The 17,494-nt window shown below is 32.5% G+C and overlaps 1 protein-coding gene across 1 annotated transcript in view; it reads right to left on the bottom strand.

Annotated features, from left to right (window-relative positions):
* The window catches only part of LOC149908504 (lachesin-like), a 37,287-nt gene extending 20,191 nt beyond the window's left edge, over positions 1-17,096 (bottom strand). Inside the window, exons 1-3 of the mRNA XM_090102294.1 lie at positions 16,893-17,096; positions 9,795-9,922; positions 8,941-9,126 (exon numbers count right to left, since the gene is read on the bottom strand). Coding sequence (XP_089958420.1) covers positions 8,941-9,126; positions 9,795-9,922; positions 16,893-17,004 — 426 coding nt within the window. The 5' untranslated portion in view covers positions 17,005-17,096. The remainder of the gene's footprint in view (positions 1-8,940; positions 9,127-9,794; positions 9,923-16,892) is intronic.
* Positions 17,097-17,494: the final 398 nt, after the last annotated feature.

Raw genomic sequence — 17,494 nt, 5'->3', positions numbered from 1 at the left:
CGACCACACGCTGTAAAATTCAAAGCATGTAGGTCAATACTAATGAATAACGGAGTAAAAAGATTTCATAATAAAGTTTATAAAGAACACTAATATTAAAATCCAAGTCTCTTTTTGCCAGTTTTTACGTCTGCAGACAGCTTGCATCGCATGAATTATGGAAATTCGTAGTGCAGACTGCGACTGAATCGCGATGTGACAATGTTCGCTTAAACACAATAAAATAAAATACACAAAGTAACTCAACAGTTTATGTATCAAGAACCGATTCATTAAAGTAAAACTTATGCTATTATTCAAATCTTTATGGCCGGGGTTCTGTGTGGAATAAGTCGATAACAAATCGCTAACAAACGCAAGTACTAAATTTTCAACTGAACAAAGGATTTTAGCAAAAGTACAGTTTGCTATATTGGGTAAGAATTAATTATTTTTCATATTATTGCTATTAAATTATTGTAAGCACCATATTTTTCATACATTAGGTACCTATTTCGCAACCATGGACGCGGTAATTATGTGGGAACGGAATTGCTTCTTTATTGTTGAATTTTTAACAACGGAACTACGTGTTATTTTAACACTTATCACGATATATAACTTTTGATTTTTATCTAACAGCGACATAAATCTACAAAAAGCTATGATAACCGATAAATGATAATATGTGGTGTCACGTTCCCTTGAGTTACGGTACTCTGAATATACTCTGAATAGGCATCAACAGGTAAGTGAGTCATTTATTTCTACTCGTAAAACATTTCTCGCTACGTACGCAATGACATGAGGGAGAAGCAAGTCGGACGTGTAGAGAGATATTTTTAACTCATCACTCAAGCTTAACTAAAACGAAACATACTTTGAACATTCTATGCCGTTAGTGCTACGGGCTATGGATCATTTTAGACTTTGTAGAGCTTAACTTGTTTAAAAGCAAAAACGTTCTACATTCAGTTGGAGCTAACCGGACTCGTCCTTCTGATATCTTACTTTATAGAATTTTATTTAAATGTATTTCGTTTACATTTCACGTGAAAATTTTTAATAGAAGATATAAATTGAATCAATGATTTATTGTATTAAATAAAGGATCAACTGAAACCATTTGTGATTAGTAGTAATCCCTACTAATATTATAAATGCGAAAGAAACTCTTGTCTGTCAATGCGTTGCGATCTTTGCGAGTTTTCTTTGACCATGTGGGAGAAGCCGCGATCAGAAAACTAATCTATAATCTATAATTATAATAAATCTGTAGAGAGGCCAATTCTGTACATGAAATATATTTAAAAAAAAACTATGAAGGGGTGATAAGGGATCGCTACTGATGCCAAAAATGCAATCAGTAAAATTTTTGTCTGTCTGTCTGTCTGTCTGTCTGTCTGTCTGTATATTCGTTATAGAAACAAAAACTACACGACGGATTTTAACCAAATTTGGCACAATTATTCTTCATACTCCTGGGCAGGTTATAGTAAAAGAATCATGTAAATCGGTGTAGAAACACCAAAGTTATACATGAAATACGTTATAAGTCATCGCGCGTGAATACAGAATCATGCAGCCATAAGGATTATTTTTGTGTATCAGTTGCCGCGTTCGACGCGCTTCGCGGCGGGAGCTATAAAAAGGCGGCGGGTCTGCACCCGTTTCGCGTTGTCATGGCATCACGTGTGAACGGCTGAACCGATTTCGATAATTCTTTTCTATTATATTCCTTGAAGTACGAGGATGGTTTTTATGTAGAGAAAACGTAAATATGTACCACGGGCGAAGCCGGGGCGGACCGCTAGTAATATAATATAATAAAATCTAATACTGAAATAGACGTTCGTAAAATTATTCCAATATTCGAGATTTTTCTTATATATCATACCCCTGTGAGAATAGCGTAGCACGTAATAAAACACGTTAAGAAAAATTTATTACGAATATAAATCTGCTTGATCTTATTTCGAATACTCTTTACATTAAATCGAAACATATAAAAGTGTTTTGCACACAATATAAAAATCTGAAGGTTTACGGCATTTTGGGGCGTGAAGCCGTCTTATGAAAAAGCAAATACTTTTCTTAAAACGCACCTGTCCCCGTTAACAAAAGCCTGTGTAGGTACAAATGTAAAGGTAAAAAGTTATGAATTATAGATATTATTTTGATTATTTATCATTCAGGCGAATATTCTTTATACTAGATACAACCAATAGGTAACAACGTATAAAGGTACGTAATTGTGTCTCAACAGCCAATAATTTATAGCTCATAACAAGAACGGCTAAATAATAATATAATATATCCTCAGTATATCACAAATAGATATAATTAATTCGCGATACAAGCTCGGAACTTATATCGTAAATCTTGTATAAACCTTAAGCCTTCCCGCGATTTAGCAACGTTAGAATTCCAAGCAGCTAGCTGCTTTGTCGAGCTTTATTATTATATTAATGCCAAATTATATCATAAACGAGGCCAATGTAAGGCGAATTCCATCGACTATTCGGGCAAATTCTTTGGGTTCCTTAGCTTGAGAGTTTCGTCCGACGTTAATATTACATCACGAGACAACTATGTGTCAAAGAATGTGTTTATAGTGCCAGGAATTAAGGCATGCCTTTCTCACGTTGGGAAGGTGCCTTTTAGACTGTGCTAATGAATTTATTTAGGCATTATATTTTGTATATTATGCTAAATTCCTCTTTTACTAATGGATAAATTATAATGTCTGACTTAATTTCAAACATAGACTTACACTTATCAAAATAATAATATTATGTAAATAATTAATTAATATTTCACAATAGTAGAACTGCACTAACTTAACACTATAAGCAAAGACTTAATTTTATAAGATACATATTTATTTGAAAAATTCTTCCAAGTACGAGCAATAACTTGTAGAGTAAGCTACGTGATCGGTATTCTATCTTCATCGCTCACTTCCTTTAGAAAATAGGTCTTCACATATTTTATTGAACACGACAATAAGAACCTTACAACCAAATTATAGCATAAAATAATAAAGTTTTCTACACGTTTTGAATTGGAAAGTGTACAAGTTGATACGTAATCGTTTTCCGTCGAACACGTTTAGGCAATACAGTCCTAAACACGATTTATTTGTTTTATTAAAAGGCACTTACCCGCGGGAAATAAAATAAGTCTTAGTGATATTAAATCGAGCATCTATCGTACAGATGGGCTCCGATTTCGGCCGTAAACATTCGCAAACGGACCTTAATCCTGGTCATAAAAGTAATCCTCACATAAAGTTACGCGACGATGGACAACATAAGGGTAGAGATTTTCTCGCACAAAGATTTAGAAGTAATTAAGATAAAATGCCATGAGTTTTATACGCAACCGAAGCTAGCTCTCGTTTTTCAACGCTCATACCCAGTTAATCCTCGAGTATGCAATAAAGCTTCTAAAGTATTTGTGTTTCAGGCGAAATTACCCATATTGAAAATACCCTTCATCGCTAACAGCCGGCTAAAGGCTTATTTAAATAAACCCTTATATTATATAGAGACGCACCGCGTGTAGGTATCTACCCTTATACATCTAAGTAACTACTTACACTTACTTACTTACTCCACATCGTTACAGTCCGATACATTTAAATTTGCGTATCGATTTGCAATAAGTTGCTTCTATTTGAGTTGACTCTTCAAAATATTTGCGATTAAAATTGGTTGGAAATACCTTGTGTGTTCGGAGCTAATTGGAATTCTAAAAACTGATAACGTTTAACTATATCTACGCTCGGCTTTAATATAGGAGTATTTACATTACAACAGATGTATGTAATTAAATAAAGAATAACTAATTAACAATATTCAAGGTATCTACTTTAAATATTAAAAGGAAATTCAACTTTTGCAATATTAATTGGACATTAGACGTACTTATAATAGACATAATTTTCTTTTTATAAAATATTCGTGAGTCATTTATCTCTTTCTTGTATCTTTCCTTTCAAACTGTAATGGATATCGATACACAAATACATTAGGACTTTCCTGTAAATATTCACCGAAAGGTCCCAAACACTTTGTGACATCTAAAGCCCCGCAGTTGGCTCACAAAGAAAGTACGGTATCAAAGTCTCGTTAGGGTTAAATAATATTTAAATATGGCCGATCCACATGAAGCTTGGTTAAAAAGTTTGATGTATTGGCATATTTACAATGCGTGGCCATGAGCGTACCAAACGAGAAAAAGGGTTGGAAAAAGATCGTCTATCACAGCCTCTGTCAACAGGGTTCGCTGTCAATGCCGCAAAAACAATTAGTAGGTTAATATTTATTTGATTGGGCCCGTTGATTGGATAGTGACGTGATGTATGTATCATTGATTGAAAAAATAATTATGTTTATATTTCAGTAAATGCGTTGTTAAAATACAAATAACTGCATATTTCAAATTTGAATTTTGTGATCAGATTAGTCATAACTCAGAAATTCCCAAGAAATTCAGTTGTAGTACCTTTTTTAATGTTGTTTTCCTTGTATCACAGCTTGACCACAGCATATCACAAAACAAGATCGCATCTACGCACCAATTTCCGCTTCACAAACAATTCACAAGTAAATAAATGAATTAAAACATCGTATCCTGTTTTTGTCGGCCAAACAAAAACTTTTGAAACAATTTTCGCTTGCACTGAAAGAATGTTAATTGTGTTCTTTCTCTTTTACAAAAACCTGCGCGTTTCCGCGAGTGGAGTCGGTAACATAAGTTATTTAAAAAAGGAAATAGCATTTATACATTCAAGTTTCCGCTTTTCCCAACATCTTTTTACTCCAAATACTTGTGTAATTGTGCGGGTACTCTCAAATTTGCTTTTACACTTAACAAATGTTGGAATCCCGCGAGGGCAAATATAAAAAGGCCTTTTTCAACGCCTCGTTGTTACTCAACCTAAGCAAATATGGAGCGGGTGAATAAGACGAACAATTTGGCCCTCCAAATTTACTCAATACAAATAATATATATTTAACGTTGTAATTGTACAAAGAAACATATATAATATGTAAGCCTTACGCGTTGTTATTGGGTATTTTTTGGGTAATGAAGGATGATAATATAAAAGTATTATATTTAATTATTGTAATTCTTCAAAAGATAAAAAATATCACAGGATTATTTTCACTCGTGAAAACTAAAAATTTATGCAAATGCAGTAGGTTCGGTTCATATGTTAACAATATACAGAACCACAATGCAAGTAGACATTTAAAATGACAAGACTTGGCTAAATGGCAAGCGTGCCAATAGTACAATGTGGTACAATAGCAATTACCACATTAAAATGAATGCTAAAACACGTACGTTAATCGCGTCGTTCCCGCAAACGAGCACACGTTACCGGCTTGAAAGTTTCGCATGAAGATGTCGTGGTCACATTCCGCCCCTTTGCAAATGCTTGCATTCCTCAACGAAATTCCTCCACAGACCCGTGCCTTGCTATTGTCACAATGTTACACCGCAAAGGTAAATAACTTAATAAATGTCAAGCCTATTCTCCCGGAGGTCACTTGTATAACTTCAAAGGTCACTCTTTGTAATTGCTAGTGAACTCATTTTGCTTTTCTACGTCGCTGATTCATTAATTTTTGTTTGTATTGCCTATAATATTGGGGCGCTGTATTACCGACATAAATTGTTTTTACGCTCGATGAAAATGTAAAAATAATTACGTCATAAATCATTCACCGCAAAAAATACGCACGCGTTTTTCATATTTGAACGATTTTTGACCTAGTAAATTTTAATTGTAGTGTTATTGTTTTGTATGATACAAATATCGAAACAAGAGTATTAGTAAATTTTGTTCGTCTTATCAATTTTTGCAATGATTTTTTAAGACTTCGGAAAATGTATTGTGCTTTCGATTCATCAAAATATAACAGATTAATATTAAAATGATTGTATAATGTATATATTCAAAAATTCTAAATTGAAATAGATTCTTGAATATACGGCACAGTTGTATGCGCCGTAAACGAAGTTCTAGTTTAAGAACTTTGGCTAACTTCAATGGGTGCAAAGTAAATAGTATAGCTGGTTTCTGCGATATAGTTTTTGTTTATACATAGGTATATATAATAACACATTTCTGAATTCTATAGAAAGTATATAAAGACCAGAGAGATAATATGATATTACTATGTTAAGTAACCGAAGCTTTTAAAATGCATTTGTGTTGTATTCATAGAAGGACAGTTACATTACGTTTGTAAATACAATATGTATAATGTTTAACAAGTGATAACTGCGTTATAAACAACCGACTTCAAACTTGCACTTGCAACATTTACAAATATAGAGAAAAATGCTCATAAAATAAAAACTACTGGGCCTATCCGAATAAAATTTTTATGGGACCAATTCGACACCATCCCGCATCGAACAAAAAAAGAATCACGTAAATCGGTTCAGAAACCTCGGAGTAATCGGTGTACATACATAAAAAAAAAAACATACTGGCCGAATTGATAACCTCCTCCTTTATTTGAAGTCGGTTAAAAATTTATAAGTATATTATATCGTAGTAAGTATATTCATGTGTTGTCTGATCTTAATTATTGATAACCATTGTGTATCTACGTATTGTGTACGTAACGTACGTTTACTTTAGAAAGATAACGTTCTATATTAATGTTAAAATGTCTCTCCTTACAAAAACCTAGAGCAATCGTTCAAAAGAAAAATACATTGGTCCATAATAAACGTATATTCAAATGATATTTAAAATAGAAATGAATGAAACGAGCTAGTTTTATTACATACATTTAATTAAGCTTTCCATTTCAAATGACAAACCAACGGATAAAGTTATCGTATATTGGAGGTAACATAAAAAAAGATTTTTCAGGGCACGCAATTCAGTTTTTGTCCTACATTCGAAATTTCTAAATAGCAAGTCGTATAAAATGCACGTTTCTTTGTACATGTACGCTGTCGTTTAAATGTAAAGTTATATCAAAGTACTATTCTGCACGAAAACATCAAGTGAAACTTTTTGATGCTCGAATTTTAGCATGAGATTTGTGTAAAATGAACTTTTTGTTGTAATATTGTTGAAGTGCCCGGTTTAAAGCGCTTAAAATAAAGTTAGTGTACATTTAACTATTGAAATATTGTTTTGCGAGACATGCTATTGCCGCCATGATCGCTTTAATGATTTAAGATGATTTAATGCAAATATTAAAATCGCTTGCATTTTCTCCATAAACGGATTGATTTGATTTGAAAACTCTTTTTTCAATATAAAATATTGGAGCTAAGCGATCATTGTAAAAGGAATGCTAAGAATTTCATAAATATAAGAATTATTGGAAGTTCGTGCTGTGCAATGAGGTGTGCACTAATTATAATAACTCCAATGCTGATAGACGAGAAAATTCATTATATTATGCTGGATCAATTCAATGAAAAGTTGAAATTATTTTTTCCTTCATAACAAAATTTTAGATATTGTTGAGTGTGCTTTAGGAAAACATGATTTACTATTATGCAAGTAAAGTTTTATTCCTATTTTATATCTCTTAAATTAAATACAAATCTTAACCCTATAAATTTAAAAATCTAAAATCTGATTAGATGTTAAAAAAGAGCTCTACTAAATTATTAAAATAATGTTAAAAGAATCGACAATCATTGAAAGTGGCATTGGCAATTGTCTGCTACCTCACCAACGAACAATTGCATTAGCACACAGTAAGAATTTTATAAAAAGCCTTCTTTGATAGAATCTACAATCCTTAAATTGAATTGAGAAGAGGTTTCTAGTTGACTTACGTGCTATAAAAAGCCTCTGTTTTATTTTTACGTGAAGAAAATCATATGTAAAATATAGCTTATATAAACGTATAATATTCGAACTAAAAGGGATGATAGTATTAGCATCTGAAATTTACGTAAGAATAACTTAAAGTATATTAAAGTAAGTGATTTATTCAGCTTCATTGTAAGAGAACACATATTGAATAGGATGTTGTATCCGTTGTTCGTAAAATAAAACCTGAAATTCCAAAACTAAAAAAGTGCAAACTCTACCAGCTCAATTAAATAAACAACATCGTAGTTTCAAAGTAAAATGCATGCCTTATGTAAATATAAATCTCATTAATTTGAAGGATGTATAAATTCAACCATATAACGTAAACAACTTTTATAAATCTTCAACATTGATGAACTTCTATGTAACAATGTAGGTAGGTATAATATGATGTAGCTTTAAGTAAACAAGACTTAATTCCGAACTTTCAGCTTACATGTATCTATACATCAATCTTTAAGGAATTTTTGATTAGAAACCGTTATTTCACGTCGATATTCGCGTAAAGAATCCATCAAAATGTAATCTACACAGACGTATTATACCGACGGTTTCATATGCAACATATGTAAGTAATCCGCTTTTCAAAATAAACTCTACGAATTTCGTCGTTTGGCAAGTTCCTGCAAATACTGTTCTCTATAGTAAGTATATTGATGTAGTATTCTAGCTATGCTTTTAAGAATTCTATATTGAATAGCTAGGATGGTTTCTAAAGAACTGCATACACTTAGCTTTAAATAGAGCATAGAATAATTATTAGGTTGTAATTCAGCGGAATTGCTATTTCATCCCGAAACAGGATTAATGACAACAATAATTATTTGTTTAATATTGACTAAAAAAGATTGACTATTTTAACTACAAAACATTGTAGTTATATTTATACATGTTCAATTTTTATGCATATATATTTTCGATTTCTGCACTCCTTTATAAAAAGGAAAAACAACTATCCCCATATAAATAAACTTCAACAATGCAGTAACCCACATAGCGCACAATATGCTTAAAAAGGAGAGCAAAGTTTTCTTTTCACGTATTATTGTGTATAGATATGCCATAGTACTGTAGCCTGTAAGGCATTATCTTACCTGACTCTTCATAGGATCAGTGTTAATCTGGCACATGTAGGTCCCGGAGTCTTTGGGCTCCACGCTGCTGATGTACAGCTTCCAAGTGTTATGGCCGTTGTGTGTGACCGACAGCCTTGGATTTATGTTCACCATGTGTGTGTGTATCGCTAGAATCGTTTTGGTGTCCGATTTTATCCATGCCACCTAAAAATAAAATAATGTTAGCACTTTTGCAGACGTGACTCGTGAGACGATATTAGATAACATATTACGTTTTTTGATTCTAAAGTGAAAATTAAATAATATCCTTTTTAATCCAAATTATTTGATTAAAAAAATACAGAGAAACAAAACATTTTGGAATTATGTTGTGAGTTCCAAAATTTCGTTGTTCGCATATCTATTTAACATAGGTATATAAACATTGCTAGATAATTTTAAATAACAGTTGTCCCAAAAAAGTACGATATCTATGTTTATGCTATATGGTTTATTCTACCTAGACATTTGTAAAGAAATATTTCGTATTGTCCCATGGGAAATCAGAAAATCACGAATAAAACCAGCATTTAGGAGCTGGTTAATGAATGAGTCGTTTTGTAGCTCAGTATCAGTAAACTCCACTATTTTTTTAAGTCTAAAATAAAAACGTAATTGAAAACGCGTAGAGAGTTCTACGTTAAACAACTTTCTGTATTTTAAAGTTGTAGATATTTGCCAACTACAAATGTACACTAATCCGAAAAATAAAAGATAAAACAACAATGATATTAGTCACCCCTAAATTTACTCTAATATTTATTAAGAAAAGTTTATAAAACCTTACAAGAAGACATAAAAGGATTGTTTCACTGCATGATAGCTCAAATTACCTTATACCCGCCGAGATGATTGACAGTGCACGTAAAATGCACATCCCTGCCCAATGCAACCGTAATGTTCTCGAGAGGGGCGAGAAACTCCGGCTCCTGCTCGCCGTACCCCGGTCCCTGCAGCTGACCTGCAATACCGCCTAAGTTATCACTTTAATATCAGAGAGCGTTCCAATAAACTCACTATTAATGCGTTCAATTGTAACTGTTTTGTGAACGCGATCGTACTGCAATATGCTTGCGCTATCGAATTATGAGGTTTAATTACGCTTCCTCATTATTTTAAAGATTAACGAAAGCGATGGAAACACCAATTTCCATTTCGTTATTATTTTTGCGGTGATATAATATCGGGATTTGTTGAAAATACCTGTACAAAAATAGCCTTCGAATCAGATTTTCACTGTAGCCAAATTGAATCAAAAGTTACAGATTGAATTGACTTTTAGACTCGTTTGAAATGGGATTCGGATTCAGCAAACAAAAGTATCATATTGCTAACATCGTTGATTTTTATTAAAATTAATATTTGCAGATCGTTAAAATAAAACGTTTTTCAGGATTATTGCACTGTAATTATCTTTGAACAAATTCCAACTAAATTTGAAAAGGACTAAATGTAAATGAAACGAAACGATACAAAAACTAAACTACGAGAGGCTTTTTATTTTATTTATTTTTTACATTAACATTAATGTTAACATTTTTGATATTGTAAGAGTCCAACTCGAATTTTCTAGAATTTTATATGAATATAACGATTAATTAAAATAGCGTACAAAGTAAAATATTTTTCAGTAATTATTCCAATAAATAAGAAAATCTATCACACACAAAAAATCGATCAAATTACAAAAAATTCTACATTTTGAAATATTTATTACTCGCAATTTTTTTTTTTCATAAGTAGAAAAACTACAGATTAAAATGGAACAGGGTATATTAATTTGTACAAATTTTTCTGATGTTGCCATCAATAAAAATTATCTATTAATGAATGAATACAACCGTTGTTGAACATTTTTTGAGAAACCTAGAAAATAACATTTATAGCTAATTTACAATTAAAGCTTTAGAAAACCATTTAAATATTTCTAAACTAAAAAAAAACAGTAAACTCATTTGTTTTTAGCGTACACATAAAAGAACACTATCGTTAGAATGCATCAACATCAAACGAATGCCAGAGCAATGGTTGCTTCTATTAAAAGTCGCTATATGTAAAATAATTTTTCTTTACTTTATTGATAGTTTAAAGTGTTTAATTTCTTTGACAGGAGATAAAGCACTATTATTTATACAAAGATTGTTTTTCTCTTATTAGGTGTAGGTAATTAAATTTGTTTGTAATTCTATTCATAAAGTGTATATTGCTTAACTGGCAGTCACCATTAGCGCATATTGATAGCTATCAGCATCAACACGCTGTGGTTTGCAAATAACTATTACGGGTGCGTAAACAACGTCACATAATTATCAGTCTTCATTTACATTTCTATCTGCGTATATCTAACATATTCATAACACGCGCAGTAAACAGTATAGTACAGTTCCCTCCATAATGAACTGGTTGCAATTAGTATCAGCCATTTGAAAGCGGTCAAGCGTTATTCATAATTCGGTTTTGGTCTCCAGCAGTCGGTTTTTGGCGTCCAGTGATTAGGGACAAGTATTGAGAAGGTTACCGCTCTAAAAGGGTCACACTAAATGTCCCATACTGTGACATCAAAACGATTAATGGCTTTGTGGCAGAATTTCGGATAGCCGAATATTTTCGGCCAATTCGACTAATGCAAAATTCTAATTCAATGTTTTTTTTACGCTTCGCAGTGACCTGATTGCGGTGTTCCATCACGAATGATATATTGCTTACTCCGTTTATGTTCGTTATAATTTCGAGGGACATTAATTTTAACATACGTTAAAGATAAAGGCACGTTCATATAGACGAAATAAAAATATAATTTAAATTTAGATTTGATTTTGAATAAAAGTCGTTTATTAAACTGCAGGATATAAAATTAATTTCAATAACTGTAACAATAGATGAAAATAAGCCATTCGCTACAAACAACGGACAACATCCGTTATCTTAAAGATATCACTGCAGTCCAATAAATTCGAAAGCAATTATTGACAGCACAAATACAGTCAGCTCATACCGACAAAATAAAACAAAGGCTTATTAATTTCAGCCCGGCTGTCTACACGATCGGTGCATCGTGTACAATAGGATCCGTTGTAAAATGACGTCGATTAAATAACGCTTTATCGGGACCGTCAAATTACCAGGATACGAGCAGAGTAGTGATCACGGCATCATTATTGAGCCCGCATCAATTAATCCCTATGCAACTATGCGTTGGTTTCCGCCTTTCTATGTATCATTTACCACGTTAAATCATGTGAAATTGAGTTAAATGATTTCAATGGAAGCGATGTGATATTGTTTTCAATGCGCACATTGCTTTTATGACACATTTATATGATGTTTGGAAAAATTGACTGAAGATTTTAACATCAGTGAATTATCACGTGATTATTAAAAGTAACAAACGAAAAAACACAGTGGGGGTAATTACAACTCCATCTATTTTCCAAAAAAAAAATAAATTAATACCTTATAATATAAACAACTACTATAGCAATCTTCATAATAGCTTGAGCAAAGCCCATCCAAGCTCCTTATTCAAACTATTAAAAGTGTTCTGTATAACAATCTCGTTTGCGAGTTATAGAACTTTAGATCCGAGCTAATATACTATCTGCCAGTTATTCCTACAATGTGCTACTCTGACACAAATTCCACTTGGACAAGCTGTCCCCTTTCCGATTGTCTGAACTAAGATTTACTCAGTAGATGTTATGATATGTTATGATAAACTATTTGCCAGCCAGTTGCTATATCATATTTGCTGTCTTTTTAATTTGGATAAATAATATTTTTCAGTGCTGTTTATATATTTATTTTTAAGAGAGTGGTATTGAAGAACAAGTTTAACCTTTAAAATATGCTTATGTTATAGATATAAATAACGAATCTCATAGCTCGTGAATCAAAAATAGATTCACAAACATGAGCAAACTACAAACCTATATTTCATACACGGTTCAAAAACATTGAATTTATGTTAACATGAAACAAAAATAATATCTAGATCGGTTCAAAAGTTACATAGAATGGATAACAACGTAAATGTCACTGTCCAATGATACAGTAATTTATTATTATAATTTCAATGAAGTAGTGAATCGTAAAATGAATATAAAATTAAAATTGTGTCAACTCACTGCCAGTTAATGAGTTTCCGGACTGCTGGTTGGTATGAGCTTAAATTAAATCTACGTAAAATTGATTTATTTAAAGACTAGATTTCCGCCCGCGGCTTCGCCCGCGTTTGCAAAGGAAAACCCGCATAGTTCCCGTTCCCGTGGGATTTCCGGGATAAAAACTATCCTATGTGTTAATCCAAGTTACCCTCTATATGTTTGCTAAATTTCATTGTAATCGGTTCAGTAGTTTTTACGTGAAAGAGTAACAAACATCCATACATCCTTACAAACTTTCGCCTTTATAATATATATTAGATATTAGATTAAGATATTAAGATGTAAGATAAAAAAATAAAGGTAGATATGAACGATAAGCCCTAGTCATGTTGTGCTATAATGATAGCAGATAAGAATATATTTTATATTATTTTAAGTGCAAAAGTTGGGATAATATGGAAACAAACGAAATAAAGCTACACTACAATATTTGACTTAATTTAAAATAATTGAATAAGACGTTATGTCGGTAGGCTTATGATTAATATTCATAATTAACTGGTTTTTTTTACAGCATTCCGATCTCCCCTTTCACTACATTTTTGCATGTAATGCTGCAAATTTATTGAGACTTATGACCAATCAAGCATATCAAATACACTAGATAATATTTAAAATATATTTTTTTTTATATTTCTTATAAATTTATAAAATAAAAGCTAGTTGTATTTTATTTCATTCGTAGTTAAACGATAGCGGCAGTTAATCTGGCCCGTGTCAAAAATGTCGCATCAAAGTTTTTTCATATAAACGAGTTTCACACCGAATGAAAATTAATAACTGTAGCATCGCCCATCGGCCACTAACTTTAACGACGATGCCGTTTATCTTGATATCACTTTACGACTTGAAATATATAATTTGATAATATTTGCGAAACATTCTGTGGTTATTTAGTAAAAATAATAAATAAATTAAAGAAATGGCTGCCAATTTTTAGTCATGTAATTTATTCACGCATAGAAGAACGCTTTCAAAAGGACGATCCAAATTTGAAATGTATAAAGAATGGTGGTAGGTACTGTTCATTAATTGATATCTACTATTGATCCTTCTACTATTTATAAATCAACAGATTCGTTCCATTAATCTTGATTTACACCTAATCAAAACTTTGAACAAAATATAAATCATATTTGTACGCATTTCGAATTTCGCAGCAGCTCCATCCGATTACGTATTCCAATTATTCAGTATTTTGCGCCCATCGACGTCTATAATTACATTCTGATAGAATTGCATTAAATTCACCACGCGCCCGTAATTTCCATACGGATAATGCAATGATTAGCTCTTATCAAGTGTTAATTTTATTGTTTCGAAAACCGCTCCGTCCTTCGTTATTCTGACCACTGATGGAATTCATTACAGAAATTTACATGAAGGAATCCACCATGGCCACTGCAGAGATGAGTTAAAAGCGTAAAGCAATTAAAAGAAAGGTTGTTTAGAGTGTTTTCAATTAAACTTGGAATCTGCTAAGGCAACGTTCTAACGTCAGCGTAAGCGTGCCGACAACGTGAGAGAATCTGGGTCGGCATTGCTTCTAAACTGCAGCTAGCGTAGACAGTCATTAAAGCGCAACAATTTGTTCGATCATGTATGTAGGGGTTAGTTTTACGGTTCCACAGCATCGCTTACAATGTCTAGACGTATGCAGCATATTTATTTGCACAGATTTTTATAAGACATTAATATCACATTAATATCATGTCTAATCCATCACGTAATTAAGCAAAAGTAATAAAAAGTTTCGCTTTAACCCTTAATTTGGCATAGTCCGGTGTGACGGACACTTGTTTAAAATAAATCCTGCCAAGTTTTTATTTCATGTTCATCGATTTCTAATCGATTAAATGTTTATTTATACCATAAACAAATAGTAAAAAATTAAGTAATGATTGTGACAACATTGCATATGTCAGTTGGGACGTAAAATGTCTGCGAAAATGCAGCCACCTGTTTTGCTCAAGGTATTTATACCTATTTTTCTTATTTTTTGTGGAAAAATGAATTGAATTATATATTTATTTATTAGATAATAAACATTTCAATCATTATTTACAAAAACATACACACTTTATTACATTTTTATGGTGTTTATTTGTAACCAAAATGTTTTGTCCGTCACAGCGGACGTTGCTAATTGTATAGAAAAGTACCACTTTATTTCTATGTCCGCTGCGGCGGACACCGCCAAAATGTGGGTGCTTCTGCTTGTTTGGTTATGGTTCTGAGTTTGGATTTTTTTTCTTTGCCAACAGCCTAACCGCGCAAGTAAAATTATTGCTTTAGTGCCGAATGAACATGCACCTTCCGATGCTAGCGAAATATCCAATTCGGAAACTGAATTGCATGATGCAAGTACTAATTCTTCCACCCCTTGTTTTCTCCTGCACCATATTCCCTTGCTAACGTAACGATAGATACATCCGACGATGAAGAATTACACTCCGAAGATTCTGATAGACCTGCTGATGACCAGAGTCTTTCGTGCGAAAATGGGCGAGTCTTTTTTTGAAAATGTTCTATCTCTATCTGCTATTCCTAGATTGCCTGCAACGCCTATAACAACAATAGCTTCTTGATTAGCACCCCGAAAAATAAGTACTAAGAAACCACCCACAGACCAAAAAAAAAACAACTTTCAGCTGACTTACAATTATTGGAAAGTAACTCAATTCCGTCACCAAGCGACAATAGAAGAAGGTGAGGAGGATGATAACATAGACATGCCAGAAGATGATCACCTTTGAGTTTCTTTCACCTTTTTTTCTCAAGATATTTTTACTAGTTTCGTAGAGCAGACAAACTTATATTCAGTTCAAAAAACCGGCAAGTCAATTCAACTAACAGGAGAAGAATTTAGACTTATTTTTTAATTTTCATACAAAATAAACATGAATTGTTTTTTTTTTTAAATTTCCATATAAAATAAACTGTACTTCGGTATCAAATAGTTCTAAAATGTTCATTTCTGTATTTTTCTTTAGTAAAAAAAATAAAATTAACTGTGGTTTTTATTTTCCGTAATTTGGCAGTGTCCGCTGTGACGGACACCAGTTTTCCCAGCAGTGGGCAATGGTAGATTTTTTTTTTCATTTTTCGAGAACTTTATGACATACTCCTGAAACCACAAAATTGTCAAATTCATATATTTTGAATATTTTTATCCGTGCCAAATTAAGGGTTAAAGACAGAAAATTAAATTGCTACAGTCATTTTTAAATTAAAGCGCAGTTTTAAAAGATGCTGCGAACGATGAAAATGAACATTGGCCGGTGACTTTCGAGGGAAGATTTAGTGGCACTCACATTAATTTATTCGGTGGCAGGAAGAGAAAATTAATGTTTTCAAAGAGGCGTAAGGAGGTACCGGACAGGATATTAAGCCTTTCATCAGGCTTGCTTTTACGGTTCGTTTAGACCAAAGTTACTAACTGCGCCAAATCAAACGGGCCTTCGGAATATCTGCAGTATTTATTAGCTATCTTCATTGATTAAAAATATTTAAACAGGCTAATAAAAAGCCTTTTAATTAAATATAAATAAACACGTTATATTTTATATTGTGTAAAAGTATTCATAAAAAGTTATATTTACTTGTTGCCATGTGGCTTACCAGCAACGTTTAATCGTCCTTCGTAGTCGTCGTCGATACTGGTAAATTGTATACAGGATTGAAATTAACTAAAACTAAAAAATTAAAGCAAAATTTTGACCAAGAAAGGCAGAAAATTAGTTATAAAGAAATAACTTTAAAACTTACCAGCCACAATAGTAAGAAGCGCAAATGTAGAAACTAGCGGGAGCCCTCCGGTTTCCATGGTAACGGCTCGCGAACGCCTCGGTACCTCCGCAGCCATAATGTCAACAGACATTTGATTTCCAACCGGCTCTATCTCACATTTCGCCCGTTATAATACCATTATACTCTTCGGGAAATTAAAATTTTATTGTCTTCGCTTTTATGTACATATTTTTGCAAGTCTATTCTATGTTTTGTTTCTTATTGTCATGTTATAATGGTATATTTTATTTCCGTCACATCTGTAACAAAGAAAACAATTATTTAAAAACAAAATAACACGACATCTTATATATAAAATTCTCGTGTCACAATGTTAGTCTGCATACTCCTGCGAAACGGGTGGACCGATTCTCATGAAATTTTCTGTGCATATCGGGTAAGTCTGAGAATCGGCCAACATCTATTTCTCATATGTACCCCGGGCGAAGCCGGGGCGGACCGCTAGTATCGTTATATAATTGATGTCTATCTACGTGAAGTGTTTTTAAAGTAAACTTTTAACTTGTAACTTTCGTATATTTGACAACTTTTTATGATTTTTCGTTTTCCTTCAATTAGTA

The sequence above is a fragment of the Colias eurytheme genome, chromosome 5 (assembly GCF_061535395.1).
Source record: "Colias eurytheme isolate Ceu_HAF_F1 chromosome 5, ilColEury1 Martin Lab GWU primary, whole genome shotgun sequence".
In the NCBI taxonomy this organism is placed as follows: domain Eukaryota; kingdom Metazoa; phylum Arthropoda; class Insecta; order Lepidoptera; family Pieridae; genus Colias; species Colias eurytheme.
Note: the sequence above shows the minus strand (reverse complement) of the source record. Positions and strands in the feature narration are given on the sequence as shown.